Here is a 25,095-nt window from a genome sequence, read left to right on the forward strand (position 1 = left end):
TGTCCCTTCAGGAACAGGCATTAGGGAAGCTCATTTGGTTCATTGTGCTGTGCTGATGGGCGGCTGGCCTATAACACGTATCTTCCGCTGGCCTCCACTTGGGCTTTTGACACATCACAGAGTCTAGCAGTCAGAGAGTGCAGATTGGGGAGAACTGACTTTTCAGAGCTTCCTCAGCTTTCTCCCTGATGTTGCTCCCCCTCCTGACCCCAAAAGGACGCTAGACAAGAATGCTAAGGTATGAGAGAGAATGTGATTTGCTTAAAAAGTGCTGAATGTTCTTCGTGGTCCTGACGGTGGAGAGCTGGGCCAAGTTCGGTGCTTTATCTTCTCTTCTTTGGTTGCTAGCATGGACTTTCAGTTTACTGATCTTAAGCCCCTCTCTTCCTGATGCACCCTCCATCCGTTATTCCTGTCTGAAGGCCTTCCCACTCTTCAGTACTGTTTTCAAATGTTTCTTTTAAAAACCCCTTTCCAGCTGAATGTGAATATAGTGGAATTTATCAAGGAAAAAAAATCACTCTTTTATTTTTTAGCAATTTATGTTTGTTCTGTGGCCTCTGGTGGAACTGCAAATATCTTCAATGCAGGAACTCTGTGTGTTTTACCTGTGTAACTTCTAAAACACTTTGCTATTGCCCTGTACATAGCAGGAAGATGAGACTGAATTAAGAAAATGCAAGGGCTTAATTTAGTCAGTGGCATGGACTGGCTATCCACAGTGTCCCTTAGATCCTACCCTTTGGAAATGACTGAGTTGAGCATAATCAATCGCAGATCGTGCCAGTGACCTACACAAGCAATAGTGGTCTTCATCGTGGCACCACTAATTGGAACCTGCTGCTGGTGAGATAACTCTGGCCCTTGTCTGAGTTATCCCAGGCCCCACCCGCCCTGCCCTGGCCTTCACCACACTGTTGTCTGTCTATGGGCTATGTATATATGTTCTTTGGCTAATCTCTTCACCTTCTATTTCCAGTGCCTCCCCAATGCCCTCCCTTCTGACATCTGTCAGTCTGTTCCATGTGTCCATGCCTCTGGTTCTATGTTGTTTGTCAGTTTATTTTGCTCTTTAGATTCCCCCCCAGGCCTTTCCAGCACCTGCAGTCTGGGTGGAGGGAGGGGCATCGACCTGGAACAAGGTCTTCCACTTGGTACCAGCCCAGGTTCCACATAAGGAAGACCATGAGAGTTGGCTTGGCTTATTTACAACTGCATGAATAGCAATACTTTTCCCTAAGTCCCCCAAGCAGCAAGTTGCTTACATTTTCACATGTGAGTGTGTTGAGCGTTTAAGACCCAGCATTGCTGAATGTCATGTTTTTATGATATTGTTCACCTTTCTGTGAATAAATGGCTGCTAAAAAGTGAGATGTTTGCAAGTAACTGTACACATGAATTATTCTTCAAAAACACAAAGCCTTTCTTTTCTTGCAGGAATCCAGAAACTTTGAAGTCACAAGAAGAGAAGGTAAGAAAAACGCATTCGTACCCATTTCATTCTCAGTGTTGATGTCTTGGAAGCAGTCTGTTGAAGCTGAGATGAACTTCAGACTGTGGGAAACCTGTTCTTTGAAATTTCATGTGGCCTTTTCTGGGTGCTGACTATTTGGCACTTGGCTTCTAGGGACTGCAAGAACTGAAGGCCAGGTTTGCTTGTGAAAACTATGTCTCTACCTTCAAGTATCAGAGGTGGGGTCTGGGGAACTGGCTCATTCATGATCATGTTTACAGTCTCTTGCAAGAAGCCTTTTTTTTTTTTTTTTGAGTGAAGTTTGATTTAATTAGTTAGTTTCACCCAGCAAAAACAGCATCAACAATAAAAAATGGTTTATGGTTTGAGGTATTTTAATATTGGAAAAGATGCCACTGTGAAAAATACTTTTTATTAGATTTTTACAGCTTTAGCTAAGCTGAAATAGAAATATCCAATTAATTTTCCTTTTGAAAACAATTCTGTTTTCCCTGCCAGAGTTCCTTAGCACATTTGTTTTCTGGTCTCTGAGGTAAGTATATGGGTGATAATTTCTGAAATCTTTTAGTGGAAATTTAGGTTCCCCTTACTGACCTTCGGCAATACCTAGTCTCTAATGAAAGAATGTCTTTTGTGTGATTTATGTAATCATCGAGTCATCCCTTAATTGCAGGGATGGGAAGATGAAGTCAGAAACCAAAGTGAGTTCTTGGTCTAGAATCTGGCCTTTGATTTTATTATATTTTTATTGTTAACACTATTACAGATGTCCCCCTCTTCCCCCACCTTTGCCCACCTCCACACAGCTGCCCTCCCCTGGCCTTCGCTACACTGTAGTCTGTCCATGGGCTACGTACATATGTTCTTTGGCTAATCTCTTCACCTTCTATTTCCAGTGCCCCCCCAATCCCCTCCCTTCTGACATCTGTCAATCTGTTCCATGTACCTATGCCTCTAGACCTATTTCGTTCATTAGTTCATTTTGCTCATTGGATTCCACATATAAGTAAGATCATGTGATATTTGTCTTTCTCTGCCTGGTTTATTTCACTTAGCATAATAATCTCCAGGTCCATCCATGCTGTCAGAAAGGGTAAGAGTTCCTTCTTTTTTACCACTGCATATTATTCTATGGTGTAAATGTACCACAGCTTTTTTTATCCACTCATATACTGATGGACACTTGGGCTGTTTCCAAATATTGGCTATTGTAAATAACACTGATATGAACATAGGGGTGCATGTATTCTTTATGGTTGGTGTTTTGGGATTCTTAGTATATATTCCTATTAGTGGGGTCACTGGGTCAAAAGGCAGCTCCATTTTTAATTTCTTGAGAACCTTCCATACTGTTTCCACACTGGCTGCACCAGTCTGCATTCCCACCAGCGGTGTGCCAGGGTTCCCTTTCCTCCACACGCTCGCCAGCACTTGTTGTGTATTGACTTATTAATAATAGCCATTCTGACAGGTGTGAGGTGCTATCTCATTGTAGTTTTAATTTGCATCTCTCTGATGATTAGTGGCCTTGAGCATTTTTTCATATGTCTAGCTTTTGGTTTTAGATTTAACCAACTCCTTCTCTGTGGCAATGTCTCCAAAAAGTGGCAATCTTTAAAAAGTGAGCAAATTCCATATTGACTCCTAAATGTAAAGTATTCTTGCCTCCTGTTTAGTTCTGATTTTATGCACCACAACAAAAGACAGAATGGCCATGTTATCAAAGTGTGTTTCTAAGGCTTGGAGACCTATACTTTCCATACTATCTATAGTGGTGGACTCATCCAACTGGTCATTTGCCACTGTCCATGATCCTGGAAAGTTGGCTTCAAAGGATGTAGATAATCTCGCTCTAGGATGAATTTCTGGCTTCCATTCCCATTTGCTGTTATCTCTGGTTTTGGACTCCATGTCCTCTGAATTGCATCCACAGGTTAAAACTGCACTGTTTGGGTCTCAAAACTAAATTAGATTGGATGAAGGTGGGTGGGGCAGGGAAGTCATGTTTCTTATTGAAAGTTATGTTCCCAAATGGGAGCGATGACCATGTAAATTGGAGAGAAATAGCCACAGGAAGAGAAGGTGATGTGAACTTCGGTTTTGAATACTGTTCTGTTCATGTCAATGTTCCTGAGTGTGAGTGTTTGGAATTAATTTGCATTATGGAATCACATTGTTTTGGAATGTTCCCATCCTTGTGTTAGAAATGTTTCTAAATAGTACAACTGGGGTATGAGAGAACTATGTATATTTTTCTCGAAGATATAAGAAGGTCTAGAACACCGAGGCTTTCCGAGGATGAGCAAATGCACGGCCAGGCTGTGCTCTGCTCACCCATAACCTCCCCTCTCTCGAAGCAGCGGCTTTCACAACTGGCTGACCAGCACTTACTTTGCGCTTGTACTGGCAAATTTGTCTTGACATCACATAAACGTTTTTCTTCCTGTTGTGCACTGATGTCTTTCTTGCTTGTTTCTGTCAAAGTTGAGTGTCTGAGAGTTCCTGAAATAGCCCAATGCCCTAATGTCAATGCTCATAACCTGGCAGGAAGGAAGAGTGGGACCTTGCAGGTTGCTTGCAAGTATTTCTGTGTCTGAGAATTCACGGGCTTGGGCAGCAGGGTTGTTTGTCTTCTCCAGAACAGTGCATGGGCATACAAACAGGAGAGGCCCTGTGAATATTTTAATAAATTATTATTCCTCCAAACACAAGGCACCATTGTCTACCCACAGATCCTTAAGGTTGGTGCCTTTGCTTTGATTTGACTTGAAACTGCAAGAAGAGCAAGTAAATAACACTCTCAGTTTACCAGGCCTGGGAGATGTGGGAGAGTCTGGAGAGGAATCCCCTGCACTACCTAAGATAATTTCATGTTTTTGTTTTGTGTTGCTTTACACCTGACTCAGGAGTGTCAGCTCCCTCCAGGGCTCAGTGCTACAACTGGATGACCAGTTGCAACTTTACACTATATGACTTTTAGAAACTAAGTCTGTGAAGTCAGAGGGGATGATATGGTACTGGAAATGGAGTCCAGGCTAAATCATAGTGGGCCTGGAGATTGTTGGGGTGACATGAACGCACCATGTGCCTTTGACCTGTTCTCTGCCTTGTTTTCCCCATGTTCCTCCCAGCCTTGGGTCCAGTGTTATGGTTCCCGGACTGTAGCCCAGCTTGCGTACCTCTGGCCTAACTCACATTGTTCCTACAGCCTGCATGCTCCTTCTTGAGGCTTTTAGCTTACCTACCTTATCTGAGAGGTACAGGCTCCTATTAGGTTGCTCATTTCCTGAGAGCAGAGACCCTGTCCTCATTCACCCCCAGATCCCTCACAGCCCTAGCCTAGGGCCTGTAACTACTCAGTAATTGTTTCTTGAGTTAAATGCAAGCTACAAATTGCTTTGTGTCCATCGTCTTTTAATGCTAACTTGCCCTAGTGATACACAAGTGAGGCACTGAGCGCTTTGGTTCTAGAAAGGCGCATTTTAAAGAGTGTTCTGGGATATCCATTGGACATTCCTAACTGATGCATTGATGAAAGTGTCCCATGTTCAGATAGCTTGGTGTTTTGGGTCGAATTGTATCCCCTGAAAAGATGTTGAAGTCCTAGCCCAGAACCTGTGGAGGTGACCTTGTTTGGAAATAGGATATTGGCAGATGTGTGACAGGTTAAGATGAGATCGTACTGGATTAGTATGGGATATAATCCAATGAATGACTCCTGATCAGAAGGGGAAAATCTGGACACAGACATGTAGGGAGAACACCCTGTGATGATGGAGGCAGAGACTGGAGAGCAATGAGTCTATGCCAAGGAAGGCCAGGCATTGCTGGCAACCACCAGAAGCTAGGAAGAGGCAAGGAAGGATCCTCCCTGCAGCCTTCAGAGGGAGCATGGCTCTGCCAACACCTTGGTTTCTGACTTCCAGAACTGTGAGAAATTAACTTCTTTTGTTTTAAACCACCAGTCTGTGGAACTTTGTTACAGCAGCCCTAGGAAACTCGTACACTAGGCAAATGCCAGACGCAGTATTGAACTAGTTTTGTCACTGTTGTTGATGTTTTTACTGCAGAACCTCGCAGGTCTTTAAGATGTTAAGTATGACTCTCAACATGGGGTGTAATTGCAGCATTTCCCAAACTTAGCTTCCCAGGGCACCTCCATTTTGTTGTTTGTTATCATGTTGGGATGGGCATCCAATGCCCTTTGCAAGCCCTGCTGTAGAGAATTCAGTAAGAGGGAGCACTTGCTCAGTGCCCAGGATGGGATGCTCTGGCACCAGTGACTTCCAAGGCAGTGTAAGGACAGGATGGTAGGGTAGCAAAAATGATAATCACCTCTCAGTTGTTTTGAAGTTTTCAGAGACCTTCACGTTCTTTCCCTCTGTGACCCTCAGCAATCCATGACATGCACGGAGCAGGCAGAACCTTATACATGAGACTCCTCCCTTCCTATCCATCTGACTTTAGTAGGAGCAAGGGCTCCCTCGGATGCATTGAGCCTCTCTCTAATGGAGTGGTGGCTTAAATGACTTGATCTTGCACTATCGCATCCAAGGTCTTCTGTACCTACATGTCCGCTCCCAAGCTGATTGCTGAAAGGGACACTTGTAGAAAATTTCCTAGGGGAGCTTTGTTTCCAAGTGAGCTCTGTGGTAAGGATCCTCAGGGGAACCTGGAGGGGAGATACAGTATCAGAGATTGTGGCAGGAATGAAAGACTGGTAGGATGGGTTTTTGGGAAAGACACATGCCTTCCCAGCTGCACGAAGCCCTTCCACCTTCAGGCAGTCCTGTATTATTCTCTCGCCCGGGGACCCACCTGTGTGAGCTGCATGGGGAAGCAGAGCTGGCTGCTGTTTCATCTGTTCTTCAGTGCAGGTGTCTTACGCCTCCCTCCAGACACCTACAATTTAATTTCAACTTTTTCTGAAGCTTCAGCAAAAGGTGCCAGCCTCACCTCTCCAAGACACTCCTGAGTCCACGCGGAGGGCTGGTGCTGATTACAACTGCCAGAACTCATCTGCTCAGACCAGCCCTTCTCTCTAACTACTCCCATCCCGGTGAGTTACAGCCACGAGAGAACATTTGAGTGTGCTGAGCAAGTGCTGGGCTAATTCAGGCCTTGTCAGTCGTGTCTCAGTAGCACGGGGAGATCTGCGAGCTGTTCCAGATGCCTGTGATTGTGCTGTGGATGGAGGCTGTGAGTCTCGGGGTGGGCACAGTGTCACGTTGCATTACCCCATGATGGCTCACCTACATGTTCCAGTCCAGACCCACCTGGCCTGGCTTCCAGCAGGGCTGCGAGGGAGACCTGAGAAGAGGGATGCTACTGTCTTCAAGATAAACGGAAGAGGGGAGTGACAGTCACACACAGTGTCAGGGTGACTCTAGCTCCTTAGTGATGCACATCTAAATAAACATGACCTGCCAGTCCTGGGTGTGTAACTAGAGCCTCACTTTCTGAAAGCCCTTGGAATTAGTCCCTAATTAGCAGCTGCCTCTAATAGCCCTTTATAGTTCTCGGCATCTGGGAGAACTTGAGCTCCCAAGGATTGCATTCTGTTTACCATTGATTGTGATTTTGTTTAGCAGCTGTTTTCTGGATCTCTCAGTTGTCTGAATAATCTTTCTTGGTATAATGTGAAGTCTCAGACTCTCTTCCATGAAACAGGTTAATAAACCCCTCACTTCTTTTAGGGTAACTTCTTTAATGGCTGCAGATATAGGAAATTTAAAGGGAGTTGCCAGATTTGACAGTGCCTGGGGTGGTGGGTCCTTTTCAAATCAGGACCATCTGCGAACGAGATGGAGTTTCTGTCTCCATTCTGCCTCCACACGTGCAGTGGAGCTTGCTTTTCCCCTCTGTTCTTTTTCTGCTGCTGGAAGACTGTATTGTACCTGGTTGCCCCAGGTCGAGTGGGGAGTAGATGGCACAGCCGGCTGGTGTGTTCTGGTTGAAGACAATGAATTGGTACCTAGCTTTGATCATGACCAACTGGTCAGCAGTTGAATCCCATGTCTCCACTTACTTACGGTGTAACTTTGGACTAGTTATTCAATCTTATCTGAAAAAATGGGGGATAGTAAGAGTCCAGACTGGTAGTCACAACTCTGGGCTGTAGAAACCTACCCTGCACTCGCTGAAATTTGAAAGGATCATGAAACTGCAGAATCATTGTGGAGCCGGCTTCAGGAACAGCTGATACAAGGGCTCTCCGCTCTCCCACCGTCTTTTCCTTGGCTTATTGGCCTCCCTTCCCTTCCCTTCCCTTCCCTTCCCTTCCCTTCCCTTCCCTTCCCTTCCCTTCCTTCCCTTCCCTTCCCTTCCCTTCCCTTCCTTCCCTTCCCTTCCCTTCCCTTCCCTCCCCTCCCCTCCCCTCCCCTCCCCTCCCCTCCCCTCCCCTCCCCTCCCCTCCCCTCCCCTCCCCTCCCCTCCCCTCCCTCCCCTCCCTCCCCTCCCCTCCCCTCCCCTCCCCTCCCCTCCCTCCCTCCCCTCCCCTCCCCTCCCCTCCCCTCCCCTCCCCTCCCCTCCCCCTCCCCTCCCCTTTCTTTTCTTTTCTTTTCTTTTCTTTTCTTTTCTTTTCTTTTCTTTTCTTTTCTTTTCTTTTCTTTTCTTTTCCCCTCACCAGAGGATATGTTTTTTATTGATTTTAGGGGGGCATGGGAAGGAGGGAGGGAGGGAGGGAAAGAGAGAGAGAGATGTGAAAGAGAAACATTGATTGGTTGCCTCTCCTACACACCCCAACCAGAGACTGAACTCGCAGCCTAGGCATGTGCCCTGACTGGGAATCAAACCGGCAACCTTTTGGGTGCACAGGATGATGCTCCAACCAACTGAGCCACCCGACCAGGGCTTGTTGGCCTCTTTCCTGCAGCCGTGCTGGATGGCTACTGGCAGCTGCAGCTCAGAGTCCTGACTGCTCACCGTCCTGAGGGTGAAACTGCTTTCCCCAGAATGACACCAGAAAAGTCCCAGTGAGGATGATGATTTGTATTATGACTCAAGCTCTAAGCCAATCACTATGGCAGGGAGGGGATGGAAAACTGTGATTTGCCAGGCAAGGTCACGTGTTCTCCCCATGGGGTTTGCAAAATCACCCTCACTCAGATGCTGGGAAATGGGGACAGGTTTGGTCCTCAGAGGAAGGGTGCTGTCAGTATGCAATCTGTGCCCCTCACAGCCTCATGGAAATGTTGTGGGGAGGGACTGGCTGTGGATAGCCCTGGCACAGTGTGGGAGTTGGTGTCAGTGCCAGTGAGGTTGGTAATCTCCACTATGGCTCTTCTTACTCTGCATCTGTAGGTCTGGCCTTCGACATAGAGTGAGGAATGGCTCAGGTCTCCAAGTCTATTCCTCCATCTCCAAGCAGACTTGCATGTGACCTTTATGGTGTAGCCTGTTGACTTTTCCTGGGAAGAATTTTCTGAAACAGCCCATTCCCATTCCTCCTCTCTGTTTAACTTTCTGCTCAACTTCTCTCATTCCACAAACAGAACTAAATAGCTCCCTTCTTGATGATGTCTTGGAGAACTTAAGGACAAACACACACAAAACCTCTCTCCCCAGATTAGGGGCTTTCTGGACACAGGAGTCAGAAATCCTCCTTGGGCATCACAGTTAGCGACCCCTCATATTTTCTTTCAATTCCTGTGTTGCAATAAAGCTCAGGGAGTGCAGACCATTGCTCTTCCCAAGAACCAAGCACAGTATTAGCCAGAGGATTAGAGGGCTGTGGGTAACCCCAAGCTTCTGTTCCCCAAGATTCCCCAAGATAATTCTAAGTGCTTGGGCCTAGGAAGTACAGCTGTGCTGCATTTGGTGAGAACCGAGGAAGAGTTAGATGCCTGGTACGTTCCAGGGCTGACCTGGCTCTATGGCACGTCTCCACTTCTCACAAGGTAGAATCACCGCTATAAGGACTGCCAGGAGGTTTGGCTGTGGACCCCATGGCTCCTAGGCACCCCTGTCCTACCTACCTGCTGTGCTTACTCTTCCCACCAGTGCCCATGGAGGGCTCCCTGCCCTTAATGGCCATTCTCAGAGCCACTCTGACAACTAGTGAGTCCCTCTTCTCAAAAGGACTCAAAAGGTGTTTGTGCAAATAAGCCGTCTCTGTGGTTGTGACAGGCAGCTGTAGGGCCTGGTAGGTGTGGGCAGGGTCATGTGCAGCGAGTGGTGCTTGTTGTGGGGTCTCTTTGGTGCCAATGCAAAATGTGGGCATAGGTCCCTATGTAGAATCTGTGGGGCAAGAGTCATGTTCCCTAAGAGGTAGTAACCCCCACAGGATGTGAGCCACTGTAGGTTCGTAGGACAATAAGCCAAGCCCTTCACAGGACAGCGCCGCCCTGAACACCGAGCTTGCCTGTCAGGCTGAGGGGAGGTGGCAACACTGCCACCAGCCCTGCTGAGGCCCCCCCCTGCCCTGCCAGGAGGCTCCCTTCTCTTCTCTGAGATCCCAGCACTAAAGGTTCACATTTGTCCCCATTACCCCTTGCCTGAGCCCCAAGCCTGAAGGCGTTTCTCTGCTTTTCAGGAACCCTTGACATGATCTCCACATAAACACCAAGCTCTTTCCAGTCATGTTAAGCCATTTGCCCAGCAATATTAATGCGCCATTGGTGAGCCTCTGGTTAATTACCTGTGACTTGAAAATCATTTGTTTCTGTCTCTCTTGTCTCATCACTGCTCGGCAATTTTTATTAGGAAATAAGGTACAGAATCCAACTGATCATTATGTTCTTTTCTTGTCATCAGAATTAGTTCATCTTTGAAAAACTCTTTTTTTTTAAAGCCTTCTTATTTTCAGATTGTGTTGCCTCTGAACAAACCTCAGCTTCAGCGGGAACAGAGCCTAAACTGGAAATAATCTGCAGGGCAAGCCATCTCCTCCCAGTGAGTGAGGCCTGGCAGTGCCCCCTCTCTCTAACGGGAAGCCCCCCGCTGCTGAGCCATGGGCCTGTCTCTCCTCTGTGGTGAGGGCTTCACAGTGTGTCCTATGGGGCACTCGCTGGGCTTGGTGATGGAGCACGGTGTCCCTGGAGGTCCTTGCAGATTAGACAACCATCATCACAAGGTCCTGAGCATCACCATCCAGCCCACGGCTCTCTGCATACTCCTATTTCAGTTATACTTCTTATTGGCCAGGGCTGCCGCTGGGTTCTAAGAAACGCTTCAGGGTCTGCGTGTAGAAAACTTTTTGCAAAATGATGAATTTTGCATGAAGTAAGATAAGTTTTCCTTGTGCTCTGCAGGAAGTCAGGGAACATGAGACACAGAAATGAGCAGATTCTGACCAGCCACTAGTTCTGTGGGATGTCGAGAGCCTCTGGGATGTGGGTACAGTCAACGGGGGGGTCAGGCTGGTGTCAGAGTGCAGTTACGTGGTTGGATGATGCATGGTGCCAGTTGCCCTGGGTATCTGAGTCAGTCAGTGCCCATCTGCCCCATTCTCTGGAGGCTGCTGTGGGGAGTTCTTGGCTCCCCAGCTGCCCTTTTACCCCTGCAGTGCTTGTAAAGCCACATCTGGAAACCAAGTTTGACATTATCACTTCTAAACGAGAAATAGCTCCTGTGGAAAGGTAAGTACCATTCTTAGGGTTTCTTGAAGGTTTATTGGGTACTAATGGAGGTTTCCTTGGGCAGATTGGAGCTTGCTTGGTGTGCAGTGATGACGAGACATGGTCCCTGCCCTTATGGAGCACGTGCTTTCATGAATGTGTCAGTTGAGGAGATGTGCATGCGAGTGTCCTGCAGACGGAGAGGTCACCTGGGTGTGCCTGCGCAAGGGCCAGGCACTGCCCTGACGGCTGACAACCGAGTGGGAAAGTGTTTGCTCAGTGGACCCACACAGGGCCTGGGAGGATATCTCTGAGTACTCTGGTGGAGGAGAAGCCTCGGGGTATTTTCTCCTAGGAAGGTTCTACCAGCGGAGGGCTGCCTTTTGACTGGTAATGGCATATTTTATTACAGATAGCAAAACCCAACCCAACTATATCAAACAAGGGAGGAGCTTATTAGCTTATGCAACAGGACAGTCAGGCAGGGAGTGGAAGGGACATTTGATATAGGGCACAGAGACCTGGTGTCGCTCTTCGTTTCACCCCTCACAGGTGACTCCCTTCACAGTGAGTGCCAACCTCTCTCTTCACAACTCTAAGTCCCTGGAAGAGGGAAGGGCTGTGGTCTGATATTTCCCACAAAAGTGCTAAGATGCACTTGGGTTGGCTTGGGTTGGAGGGGAAACTCATCTTTCCCATCTTCTGGGAAGGAAACTGAGGCTGAGATGGCATTGCTGGCCCAAGGCCACAAGATCACGTGCCCCCTCCTGAACCGGTGATGAGGCAGGGGGATCCTCTGTGCCTCTGGGCTTAGTAAGAGTCATGGGCCCTGCCCCTGCCATCCAGATGTCATGAGCTGAGAGTGGGAGAAAGGTGGATCCCCAACTGACAACTGGGGCTTTGCCCAACTAAGGCCAGATGCAGGAAGGTTAAAAAAGAGTTCACCGTGCCATTTACTTATTTCACATCTGGGCATCTGTCACACCCTCCACCCTCAAGGGGTTTTGTCTCCAAGGCAAGCTAAGTTGGCAAGCTTTCACTTAGCATTTTGGGAGTTGAGGGGAAACTCATCTTTCCCATCTTCTGGGCAGGAAACTGAGGCTGAGATGGCATTGCTGGCCCAAGGCCACAAGAGCTTATAAGGGAGTGTGGATTGGAACCAGATCCCTGATGACAAATACATGGCATTTTTGTTTTGTTTGATTTTTAATCACAGCTGCGTCCATCGACTGGGTCGGGTCACCGGCTCTCTCACCCACTTCTGCTATGATAGACACGGTGGCCTGGCAAGGTGCACTGAGCACCCACTGGCCTGAGCTGTGGAGGTGTCAGTGTTTGTTTGGACCCCAGCATACCCTCCTGTCTTTAGCGCTTCAGCTGAAGGGCATAAGGACCAAAAGCAATTCCTCTTGGTGGCAACTTTTTAGTACTTATCTCCATGGGCTACTCAGAAGCTTTATTTTACATTTTTCATAAGAGATTCCTTTCTTCTTGGGAAGGGGGTGGGGGACTCACTGTGTGCTGCTGCTTCCAAATGGGCATATGTGGCAAATGGGGAGCACAGGTAGGGTGGGGGACCTGGGCCTTCCATGTATCCAGAGGTCTCGTTTGGAGCCACTTTTTAATAAGCGATTTCCGGTTTGTCTGTACATTAATTTAGGGGCGAAGGGTACTCACTGCTTTAATATAAACTGCTTAGATTGGGGCCGTTCTTAATGGAAATATTTTCGCATTCAGTGTCTTTTTAATCCTCACAGACACCCTCTGATGTCAGCATTACAATCTTATTTTGTAAATAGAAAAAAATGAGGGATCCTGTGAATGGTATAGGAAATTGATGAAGGAATGAAAATGGACTTAACTGAGGTCATTCAGGAGCACACATTCTAGATGGAAAGTCAGCAGCGTTCGTAGCTTTCTGATTGAAACGCTCATACTCCCAAACATAGATGCCTTGCTCTGTGGCCGAAGTGCCCACAGGGCTGGGCCATGGGACCTGCAGGTCTGCCACTGCCAGAGAGAAGTGGGACCTCCACGATCAGGAGAAATGGGCCTCTGAGAAAAAAACACCAGAGGCCTAGAAAATAAGTTGTGGGAGTAAAAATACATGTCAATCTGTTTGCTTGACTGATTTGAGCAGTGACTTGCTCTCTCTTGGCTGGAAAGAGCATTCCCACCCAGCTGCTTCATTTGAATTTTTATCATTCCAGTCGCTGCATGTTTGGGTACCTGTGGCTAAGAGGAGCCATAGACCTGATAGGGTCAGATCTAATCTCATGCTTAGAAACTTCAGCTGAAAATCAAATGAGTTGTTCTTTTTTTGAAGACAGCAGGCCTGTAAAGCTGTGCTAGCATATTATGTTTCCCCTTCTACAGAATTTAAAATAATAACATCTCATACTTGGATAGCGTTCCCAGGCTGCTCTTGCTCTCAAAGAACTTTCTTGTGTGTGATCTCATTTAATACTCGTTCAAGAGAGCCTTGAGTTAGGCAGAGTGAAGATATTGTCATTGGTGTCTGCAACATGAGGAAACAATGCTCAGGGGTGGCGGGGACATGTCCTAGGTCACACAGCTCATGGAGGGGGCGCTGAAGATTCCGGCAGTCAGCTCTGCACCCTCCTCTCTCACTGTGAGTTTATGGCAGAAATTAATACCCAGTGGTAAAGCACAGTTTTTAGTCCTGTTTTGGTTCTTTTAAAAATAAGTTATTATCAAGACAACTCTTCTCATCTGCCAATGGGATGGTTCCTATACCTTGGGGATCCAGCATATTGAAAGTGTGTTTGGGGAAAATGGTAAAAGTTAATCATTTCACAGAACCTGTCTGTGGTGAGGTTTAATTATCACTTGACATATTTCATGGATTAAAATGATGACAGTTTAAAATATAGCCAGGATATCCATACATTACTATGTGTCAGGTGCTACATCAGAGCCATCCCCAAATACAGATACTCCCCAGACAGATGAACCTGCAACATGATCTGATAGCTACAGATGTCCCTGAACTGAAACCCAAACCAAGAACTCTGCTCTGACCCTGCTGGCAGCACCCAGAGGGAGCTCAGATGAAACCCATCAGTGAGGTTTGATTCCTGCATCTAACTGCAGATGCTAACCTCGCGGTGCTCCCGAGCCCGCCCTCTCACTGGCCTTCTGCAGAATTTCTAATGAACAAGGTAATTTATTGTGAAGTGCGCTTTGAAGGAATGAATGAAAGCTGTTGAAACCGCAAGGGGTGACATACATTTCCATGTCTTTCCAACATGAGAAGGTTGAGAAGCAGCAGCTTGTGGTGGCTGCTGGTGGTAGTAGTGTAATAAGCTCAGCCTCATCTTTCTGTTTAGGAAATAATTACATAATTGTTCCTTTTCTGTGAGATTGCTAGAAGAGGAGCTGTCCAGAGCTGCTGACCTCTATATCTAAATTTTGAATTTCAGTTTGGAGAGCCCTGGGAGAGGGAGCAGATGAAGCCATCTCAGCAATGCAAATGCTGTGTGACATCTATTAGCTCAGGTTTATCCATGCTGACAGCAGGGCCCATTAGGACTCCAGTGTCATGGATCAGAGGCACTCGGCACATACTGAGAGACATGCCGCCCCTGCCGAGCCTCATTCAAACCACCTGAGAGCACACTGGATGTGCCTAGCACTCTGGTCTGGGTGCCATCCCCCCTTCTTCATTTTCCCCCTCAATCTCTGGTTTCCACGACCAGTCCCACAGCCAGTCTTCGTGGCTACACCCCCGCCACCATGGGAGGTCTGCCTTACTTCTTGGCACTGTCACTCATAGAATCAACTCAATGATCCAGCTCTGGATCTGGAAGATCCCTGCAGGGTCACCTTTATTTTCACAGAAATATAGGCTTGAACAGGGGAAGTGATTGGTTCAGGCCCCATGGTTATACATAGTGAGTAGCAGAGGTGGGATGTGAGGACCTCGGGTTCTCTGTGGTGGTTTTTGTTCCTTTTTCCCCTTCTCACCCTTGGGGACAGGTTTGCCCTTCTCTAGAGAGTGGCACAGTGTCTAACATGCCCTAAATGCTCAGCCACCATTTCCTAGCCATGTACATTCTGGCTGAGTTTTCTAGTTAATTATCTCTCTCTCTCTCTCCTCTCTCTCTCTCTCTCTCTCTCTCTCTCTCTCTCTCTCTCTCTCTCTCTCTCTCTCTCTCTCTCTCTCTCTTCTTCTCTCTTCTCTCTCTCTCTCTCATTTTATTTTTTAAGGGAAAGCAAAAGTTTATTGAAGGAGAGAAAAAAGCTCCTGCCGCAGCAAGAGGGGTCAATGGGTAGCCTGACTTTTGTTCGAAATATTTCTAGTTATTTTGTTTTTCTGTTGGGGGGAGGACACCACACAGGAGGGACATGTGATGACAACTGTCACTATTAGAGCCCCACCATGTGGCCGGCCTGCGTGCCCTTCTGTTTTCCAGGTGAGGAAAGGGCTTTGGGAGGGTCGGTGTCCGGCTGGCTGGCTGCCTCCGGTCGGTGCCCCTACATTGATTCTCACTGTAGGGGTATCCAGAGTCCTTCGTGAGAGGGAGCCTCCGTGTCTCCCTGATGTGGCCTCCCTAGGACCCTTGTCCTGAGGACTGTCGGCTCTAAGGTAAATCTGCAGGGCCATTTCTAACGGTCGCCCTTGAAGAGCTTAAGGAGCGCAGGTGCCTCTGTGGCCGTGCCCATGGGAGTGGGAACAGTGTGGAGAGTCAAGGATGGGAAGAGGGGCCGGAGGCTGGCACTGGAGCTGCTGCATGCGGAGCAGGGCAGGGAGGAGGCTGGGCCAGACAGGCCGGGGAGCTGCGGGCACCGCCAGGCCCTCCTCGCCCGCGTCCCCTGGGGGTCAGAGGGAGAGTTTCATTCCGCGGGCAGGTGACCCAAAAGCAGAAACAAGCACGGCCACTGTGGTGGGAGCCCAGAGAATGGCAGGGGCAGGAGACTGCCCACAGGCTGCCTCACCCTGTATCTTGTGGGGCTGGGAATTCTGTGGCTCTGCTCCCGTGTTCAAGGGGCCAGAAGGGACGTTAGACCACATATGCCTCTCCTGCCTGCTGGCTAATGCCCAACCCCCTCCATCCTGTTCCATCCCCCTGTTCCTCTTCAACGCCCCCTCTTCATTTCGGGTCCTGAAGGAGTCGCAGAGGTTCCCCTGAGTCACACACACCATACCAGGGGACTCGCCAAGCCTGTCTGCCTCTTTGAGAGGAAACCAAACACAGGCTTCTCCTAAGAACCCTGAGCCCAGTGTCCCATATTTATTTTATATGACAGGTCTCAAACAGATTTAGACGGTGGTCCATTTTTATTTGACTTACATAGTATTGGCCTACAGAGGGTTTTTAAATAAATATGTAAATTTTAATAAGTTTCCCACATTTTAAAACAAGGAAAGAAAAAGCTAAAGGAGTTCATCACCGCCAAACCAGTATTACATGAAACGTTAAAGGGTCTTCTTTAAGAAGAAGCTAATGAACAAAATAAACTGATCCACAAAATAGACCTGGAGACATCGAAGCATGCAACAGACTGACGTATCTCAGAGGGAAGGGGATGGGGCTTGGGAGTGGGAAGAGATTAACCAAAGAACACACACACACACACACACACACACACACACATATGCATAAACCTTGGACACAGACAATGTGGTGAAGGCCTGGGGAGGGGGTGAGAGCAGGGTGGAAGAGGTTAATGGAGGGGGAATGGGACACCTATAATACCGTCAACAATAAAGATAAACAAAATAAAATAAAAACAAGGAAATTTTAGATAAAGATTCAAATAGGACAGTTATCTTGGAATGTGAAATGATTTGTTGACCCTGGGCTCACATGACTTCACGGCAGCAAGAGGCTGGCGTGAGCAGCCATGTCCTTAGAGAGCGCATGTGCTCTCCTGTTCGCCACAGTCTGCACTGCTCCCTAGTTATTTCTAATACTGAGACCAAGTGTCTGATGCAGTTTTGAAAAATAAATATGAACAAGTTGAAATCCCAGAAGAACCACACTTACTAAATTACCTGCGTGGCTTCTGTAGGCATTTGAGTGTTTAGCCCTATTTTGTACTCGGGTAAACTTGTTAATCACAGCACAGCAGGGCCAGGGGTCAGTGAGAGGCAGGACGGGGGTGAGGTGGGAGAACCAGGAGGCAGAGAGAGTTTAGTATAAAGGCTGCAGTAACCCTTACTTACTCAACCCCCCTCAAGAATCTCTGATGAATCTGGGGTCCCTAGGTGGGCCCTCGGTTTCAGCAGTTAAGTCTTCCATTAAATTTATTTTTTGATGTTTATGCCTTGATCTGTAAACATTCACTCCAGGCTATAAGTTTGCACCCCAGGCTATTAATTACCAGCTTGGTAATTAATATTTGTGCCTCTTTATGTAAGTTATGTCTTTAAAATGGATCAGTTGCTTTAAGCATTTAAAAGACATTCTGCATATATTTTAAAGTAATTACTTTCCAAAGATATTTCCCACTGATATTTTGTTAAATCTAAATATACATTTACAGTACTCAGTAGACCAGAGTAGTTCTGATTTATATATTGTGGTCCTCTGGGTTAAAAAAGAGAGAGATTTTTAAATTATCTTTTTAATCAGTTTACTTATCCCAAAGAACCTCTTGGCTGCTCAAGAATCGGTCACATGGTGTTAGAAAAATGATAAACATGGTGTGTTCTCTGAGCTGATTTAGAATTTAATGAGAGATGACATCTCAGCCTGAGAGCAAGCGTGGCTAACTTTTAATCTGGGCTCTGAAGTGTCCTAGAGTTTGGAGGAGCTTATTAACTCCCTCTGTGTCATTTTCTTAATGCACAAAATTCAGATAATAAACAGCTACTGCCCTTGGTGGTGAGAATTAATGCTTGCTGAGTAGCAAGTATTGTTTTAATAAAATAGTCCTAATTGTTTGCTTTGTACATTTTCCACTTTATTATTTTTATTATTTCTCTTGCTTCTGTAATTGGTAGTTATTGAGTTCTCATTATTTTTTTATTACTCATTTTGTAAAAACTATCTTGTGATTTATCGTCCTTCCCACACTAATTTAACCCCAAATGTCATTAGTAGAGTCAGGAAGCAGGCAAACATCACTCGCCTCTAACGGAGTTGGAGCTGCAGGCAGCTCCGGATGGCTCACCCCTTGTCCTTAAGAACAGCGATTCCCAATTCCCCGGCTGCTGTGCAGTGAAAGGACTTGTATGCTGCCAAGGAGGCTTCCTAGAAAAGCATCTAAGTACCAGTGAGAGTGCAGGATTACAGGGTCCGCGTGGGGACTGTGAACCCCTTCCATGGAGGAGGAGCAGAGCAAGATGGTCCCATTGAGCTTGGGTCGGGCATCGTAAGTTGCAATGACCGAATCACGGGGCACACTGTGTAAGAGGACAGGAAGATCATCATTGCTCAGCGCCAAGAAGCCCAAAGTCCCTTTGCACTATAACTTGGCTCCTCTGCCTTTGCAGCTGCCATCACCTGCGGACTTTCTCCTACTCTTACTCCTCATATAATCTCACCTTCTCTGCTATTGTGTTCTCTAGTTTTCTGTGTGGTTTTTCAAACTTCTGTAGCCAGACATTCTGAGTGTGATCTAACTTACTGGCTGTATTACTTTGGACAACTTACTTAATCTTTCATGTCTTGGTTTTCTCATATCTAAGATGGTAGTAATAATACTATGTATTTTATATGGCAGGTGTATGGATTAAATACACATAAAAAAGTTCGGCATAATCTGGCCAGTGTGGCTCAGTGGTTGAGCATCAACCCATGAACCAGGAGGTCACAGTTCGATTCCCAGTCAGGGCATGTGCCCGGGTTTCCAGCTCAATCCCCAATAGGGGTGTACAGGAGGGAGCTGATCAATGATTCTCATCATTGATGTTTCTCTCTCTCCATCTCCCTTCCTCTTTCTGAAGTCAATAAAAGCATATTAAGGGGGAAAAAAGCTCAGCATAGCACTGGCTCGCCTTTTGAGCAGACCCTGTGTTAGCTGTCACTATTGGCTATTATTCACCCACATTTGGACTGGGGTTGTGTCTTGTAATTCTAAGTCAGCCTATAGTACTGGGACCTAGAATACCTTCAGTGAACACTTGCTGAAATGAATTGTGTTGGAAAGTCTTGGATTTAGTGAACTGAGTTATTTTCTTTCATGAAAACTAAATAATTACACTTACCCACTATTTCAGGAAGAACAGGCAATAATAAGATGAAAACTTCAGAACTGTTTGCAGGCTGTCTGACTAGATACCTTAGCTGACTCTTCCACTTAAAACAATTGAAAATGATGGATAAAACATTTGAATAATCTTTTAGTGATATCAGTCAGAGGCAAGAAAATGAAAATTTCCTAAGAGGCCAAAAATTCAGTGAAAGTTGAAAATCAGGGCTCAGAAGCTGCCTTTTGCTTTGAGGGCATTTGCCCAATGCAGGTGACCGAAGCTCAAGAGATACAAGGACAGGAGCTAAGCATAGGGTATACCAGTTTGTTAGGAAACCACTTCAACCTAAAGCTGAGACCCCAACAGGAGACATGCCTAGTGTAAGGGTGGAAGAGAAACACATCCTGTCTCCTCTCAGGGGGGTGTGAAAAACATTGCCTGCCTTGAACCTTTTGCTAGGTAGAAGGTCAAAACATCCTCTCGGAGCCCAGCCCTCGTGGCTCAGTGGTTGGGCATCGACCTGTGACCCAGGAGGTCATGGTTCCATTCCCAGTCAGGGCACATGCCTGGGTTGCGGGCTCGATCCCCTGGGGTGGTGGTGCAGGAGGCAGCCTATCAGTGACTCTCATCATTGATGTATGTTTCTCTCTCTCTCTCTCTCTCTCTCTCTGAAATCAATAAAAACATATTAAAAAATTCCCTCTGAGAACTGGAACCACGAGCTGTGTTTTCACCTCAATTCATATAACAGACTGGCCTGAGAAACCCTCAAGCCAAGAATGGAGTTTAAAGCAGTGCTGGAGGGTAGTCCTCCAGGCTAATGGCAAATACCAACCCTGTCTAGAAGAACCCTTCCAGAACATAGGCCTCAAACAAGTTTGACAGATTGTCATCCAAGGATTACAGCTCACAGTCAAAAATAAAAAAATATTAAAATATTAAATAATTTGTTTTTAATCCACACCCCAGGATATTTTTTCCATTGCTTTTCAGAGAGAGTAGAAAGGGAGGGAGGGAGAGAGAAAAACGTCGATGTGAGAGAGACACATCTATTGGTTGCCTCCCACTTGCACACCGACCAGGGCCAGGGATCAAGCCCGCACCGAGGTACCTGCCTTTGGCCGGAATCAAACCCGGGACCCTTCAGTCCTTGAGTCGACACTCTAACCACTGAGAACCAGCTAGGGCTAAAATAATTTTTAAAAAAGACACCAAAGTGAGAACCTGCAGAAATAGAACTTCAGATACTGGAATTAACAGATGTAAACTTAAAAAAAAATAGCTATGCATAATATGTAATACATAAAAGGGGGAGCTGAAATGTGAACGAAGAGTAAAGCTACGATATATGATCTCAATTGTTTGAAAAATAACCAAGTATAATATCTAGAAATGAAAAATATTGAAATTTTAAAAAATAGATGGATGAATTTAAGAGCAAAGTTAGACTTAACTGAAGAGAACTAGAAGATGAATCTGAAGTCCTATCCCAGAATGCACACGGGTGAACACGTGCCCCTCAGGTGCACACAGAAAGCTTAAGAACATTGCCACGGGCCAAACCATAAAGCAATTCTTAGGGAAGTTCTGCCCTTGATGCAAGTAAGACAGAATTTTTAAAAAGATGACTAGAAATACTTTCATATGTTTGAAGGTTAAATACTTTTCTAAATAATACATGAGTCAGAGAAAGTGAGAAAATCTAAATAATAACAAATACTACATATTGAAATTTGTGGAATGCAGCTAACAGGGAAATTAGAAGGAAATTCATCATCTTAAGGAATTCCATTGGAAGAGAGAAAATGCCCAAACATAATGAATTAAGTATGCAACTCATAAAGGTAGGTAAAGAATAGCAGAGGAAACCCAAATAAGGTAGAAGAAAGTAAGTAAATAAAGAACAGTATTTAAAAAGAGCAGAGGAGACTGAAGCAAATACAACAGAAAGATGAACAAAGGCAAGTGAGGATTCTTTGAAAGAACCAATAAAACTGATCAAACTTTGCAAGAGAAGAAAGAGAAAGGGGAGGGATACAGAGGGAGAGGGAGAGAATAAATATGTAGTGTGGGGAAGAGAAAGATGTCATTATTGAAGCTGAAGAAATTAAAACAATATTTTCTCGATAAATGGCAAGGATCTAATGGTAACATGCCTTGAAAAGTAAAAGTTGCTGAAACATAAGTAGAAATTAAAAACCCAATCAGCCTTATAATCATTGAAGAAATAGAATCAGATTTCTAACTAGGAATCTCCCCACCAAGCTGATATCAGATCAAGATATCAAATTTCAAGGAATCACAATGTTATCTCACATGAACTCTTCCAGAATGCAGAAAAAATGGCTGTAGCCATGAGGTGGAATAAACTTGATAGCTTAACCAGGTAAGAATGGTATGAAAAAAAGAAAGGCAAGTTTTAAATAGAGCTGTACAAGCCCTGTCTGAAGAAACTCAGTTCAGTCTAGCTTCGAAGTGAGGAAAAGCCCACTTCCATGCTGTGTGTCTCCTGAGTCTCCTTTACTTCCACATAGATTCTGCTCTTCAGACGCTTCTGGTCACCAAATGCATGGAGGTTTCCCCCACCCTAAGCAATTCTTTGCAACACAGCTGGATGTCCTACAACTTAATTCTGACGCTATTGACCCAGAGATAGCATCAGACCCCCCAGATTAAGGGCTCAGTCCCATGACACTGCTCTCACCCCAGCCCCTTTACACACACACGTCAGATGCCTGTGACAAGCCCAGGTTATTACCTGTGCTTCTGACCAACCGACTATATGTTGGAGGTTTCAACATTAATTTGCTAGAATGGCTCACAGAATTCAGAGAAACAGTTACATTTTATTAAAGCTAAGTCAGCCCCGGCCAGTGTGGCTCAGTTGGTTGAACATGCCCAAAGAGGTCCCCGGGTTGATTCCTGGTCAGGGTGCATGCCCAGGGTGTGGGCTTGATCCCCAGTAAGGGGCGTGCAGGAGACAGATGACCAGTGTTTCTCTCCATCTCCCTTCCTCTCTAAAATCAATAAAAACATAGTTAAAAAAATAAGATAAAGAAAAGGTTACAGATGAGCAGCCAAATGTCAGAGATGCATAGGGCGAGATACGGGAAGGGCACAGAGCTTCCATGCCATCCCCGGTGTGCCATTCTCCCAAAACCTCTGAATGATCACCTGCCTGGAAGCTCCCTGAACCCCATACTGCTGGGGTCTTATGGAGGCTTCCTGACGTAGCATGATTAACTCCATTTTCAGCCCTTCTCCCTTCTTAAGAGAAGGGGAGGTGTAGTCTGAAAATTCCAAGTTTCCAACCATGGCTTGGTCTTTTGGTGACCAGCCTTCATTCAGGAGCCATGCAGGAGCCCACCCAGAGTGGCTCATTAGAATAAAAGACACACCTGTTACCCAGAAAGTTACAAGGGTTTCAAAAGCCCTGTGTCAGGAACCAGGGGCCAAAGACCAAATGTCCGAACAAAAGATGCTGCTAGTGCTCTTATCACTTAGGAAAGTTCATGGGTTTCAGGAGCTCTGTACCCAGAACCCAGAGCAGAGACCAACATATATTTTCTATTATCTCACAGTTCGAAGCAAAATTTAATTTAAAAACTAAATTTAGCAATGTATTAATAAAAGCTAACCATAATAATCTGGGTTGATCTCCAAAATATGTTTGGTTGCCACTAGAAGTGTCCTGATATATTTCAGCACACTGATATATGCAGCAACGATTTTAAGTAGGAAAGTTGTATGACCATCTCACTAGGTGTAGGGAAAGCATTTGAAAAATCTAATATCCATGCATTATTATAGGAAAAAAAATTCTTAGAATAGGACTAGAAAGAACTTGTTTAACTTAAAGCATTATTTTTAAAACCCAACAGAAAACAAATGAGTAAATATAATGAGAACAGGCTTCTCACTGTTGGGAAAGGTGGTCACACATAGGGAAAGGGAGAAGTCTAGAATGTACCCTTTGGTGTTGGATTGGAGTTGGAAGCACCCACAAGAACTCAAAGTGTGCATCTGTGTGTGTAACATTTGCTAGCTTTGCTGAGATGGCCCAGAAGCAGCGATACCCCAATAGCAATGAAAATCCATAGCACCCAGATTCTCAACTAAAGAGAACCAGGACCTGGAGAACTGGCTGATACCAGCACTGGAGCAGAAAAGGTACATGGTGAATCAGAAACATGCTTTTGTACCAGAAAGTAAGGCAGTGCTCGAAGAATTGTGGGGACTCATCTAAAGGATACAGTGGCCAGCTTGACAGGGCTCACACTGGCCACATCTGGACAATTTGGGCTTAACAAAGAAAAAAAGAAGATAGTAGTGGATTTGTGGAAGGTTGTATTTTCCAAGGACAAGCCTCAACAGGATCTCCCGTTTTACACGTCCTTTATGCCCCACTGTCACAGCTCAGCCACTGTCGGACTATAACTGCCTCAGAGCCCCAAGCCAAAACCACAGCTGCACCCTGCCCCCTGCCCCCTGCCTAGCTTCTGACCTACGGAAATACTGAGAAATAATTAAAGGCCTGTTATGGCAAGTCACTAAGTTTTGTGGCGATTTCTTGCGTAGCAATAGGTAATCATAATAGGTTTTGAGGAAGGGCCTTGAAGAGATTGCTGGTGAAAGCTTAAAGGATTTGTGTGAGAGTGTTAGCAGAAGCCTAAAGGGCCTTGAAGAGGCTCTTTGTGAAAGCTTAAAGGCAAGAAGGGAAAATGTTATTAAAAGTTGGATGAAAGAGGATCCTTGATATGGGGGAGTGGATAGGTAGTTTGGTAATATTGTTACCTGTGGTAATAATAGGAAATATACCAAGTGAATTCAGTGATCCGACTAAAGAGATTACCAGACAGAATATTGAAAGTAACCCCTGGCTGCTTCTTGCCAGGATAAAACGTGAGAGAAGAGAGGTGGGCTAAGGAACAAACTATTAAATATAAAGGAGCTAGGACTCACTAGGTTTGAAAATAAAACTGTTTCTCATTCCCAGCCTCCCGAAGATGGCAACAAGTGGTCAAAATAGGAAAAGATTATAGGGCAAAGATCAAACCCATGGCGGGCCTGTAAACTTCTTTTTTAAAACTTCAGAAAAGTTTAAGGTATTATAGACCCTTACAATCAGAAAAAAGAGGGGAAAAAGATATTCTAAGGATCTTAAGAATATGCCTTTTTTGGTTGAACAATAGGGTTTCTAATCTTAAGAACATTGTCCCATAGCAGCCTTGCAGGGAGCACAAGATGTAGCAGGCTTTATATCAAAGAGATTTTGTGAGTTTGGCTTTTGTCTGAAAAGTATGTATTAGGCTTCTCCACAGAAACAGAATCAACTAGGATGTATTTATATAGAACAAGATTTATTTTAAGGAATTAAATCACATGATTGTGGAGGCCTGGCAAGTTCAAAATCTGATTGGGTAGGTCAGCAGACTGGAGACTCGGGGAAGAATTGCAGTTTGAGTCCAAAGGCAGTCCACTAACAGAATTCCTTTTTGCTCAGAGGAGGCTGGTTTTTGTTCTATTAAGACCTTGAACTGATTGGGTGAGACCCACCCACATTATAAAGAATAATCTGCTTTGCACCAAGTCTACCAATTTAAATATTAATTTCAGTAAAACAAACAAACAAAAAACACCTTCACAGAAACATCCAGAAGAGTATTTGACCAAAATTTAGGCAACTGTGGCCCTGCCAAGTTGATATATAAAATTAACCATCACATACTACACTATAAACTGGTTCATTAAAAATTTTAAAGATTATATAGGTTTTGGCTGAAAGGGACAGAGACAGCACAAACTGAAGAGGCCCCCGAATGCCCTAACTTTTATGGGTAGGAAGCAGGCTGAGAAAACTACTTAACTAGAAACGCAGGCTACTTTTTATGGAAAAGAGGAAT

General features: G+C 45.5%; 1 protein-coding gene across 1 annotated transcript in view; it reads left to right on the forward strand.

Annotated features, from left to right (window-relative positions):
* The window catches only part of FSTL4 (follistatin like 4), a 358,676-nt gene that overhangs the window by 39,454 nt on the left and 294,127 nt on the right, over positions 1 to 25,095 (forward strand). The window contains exon 3 of the mRNA XM_081136080.1: positions 1,438 to 1,471. Coding sequence (XP_080992206.1) covers positions 1,438 to 1,471 — 34 coding nt within the window. The remainder of the gene's footprint in view (positions 1 to 1,437; positions 1,472 to 25,095) is intronic.

Source organism: Miniopterus schreibersii (genome assembly GCF_964146895.1).
Source record: "Miniopterus schreibersii genome assembly, chromosome: 4".
NCBI lineage: Eukaryota > Metazoa > Chordata > Mammalia > Chiroptera > Miniopteridae > Miniopterus > Miniopterus schreibersii.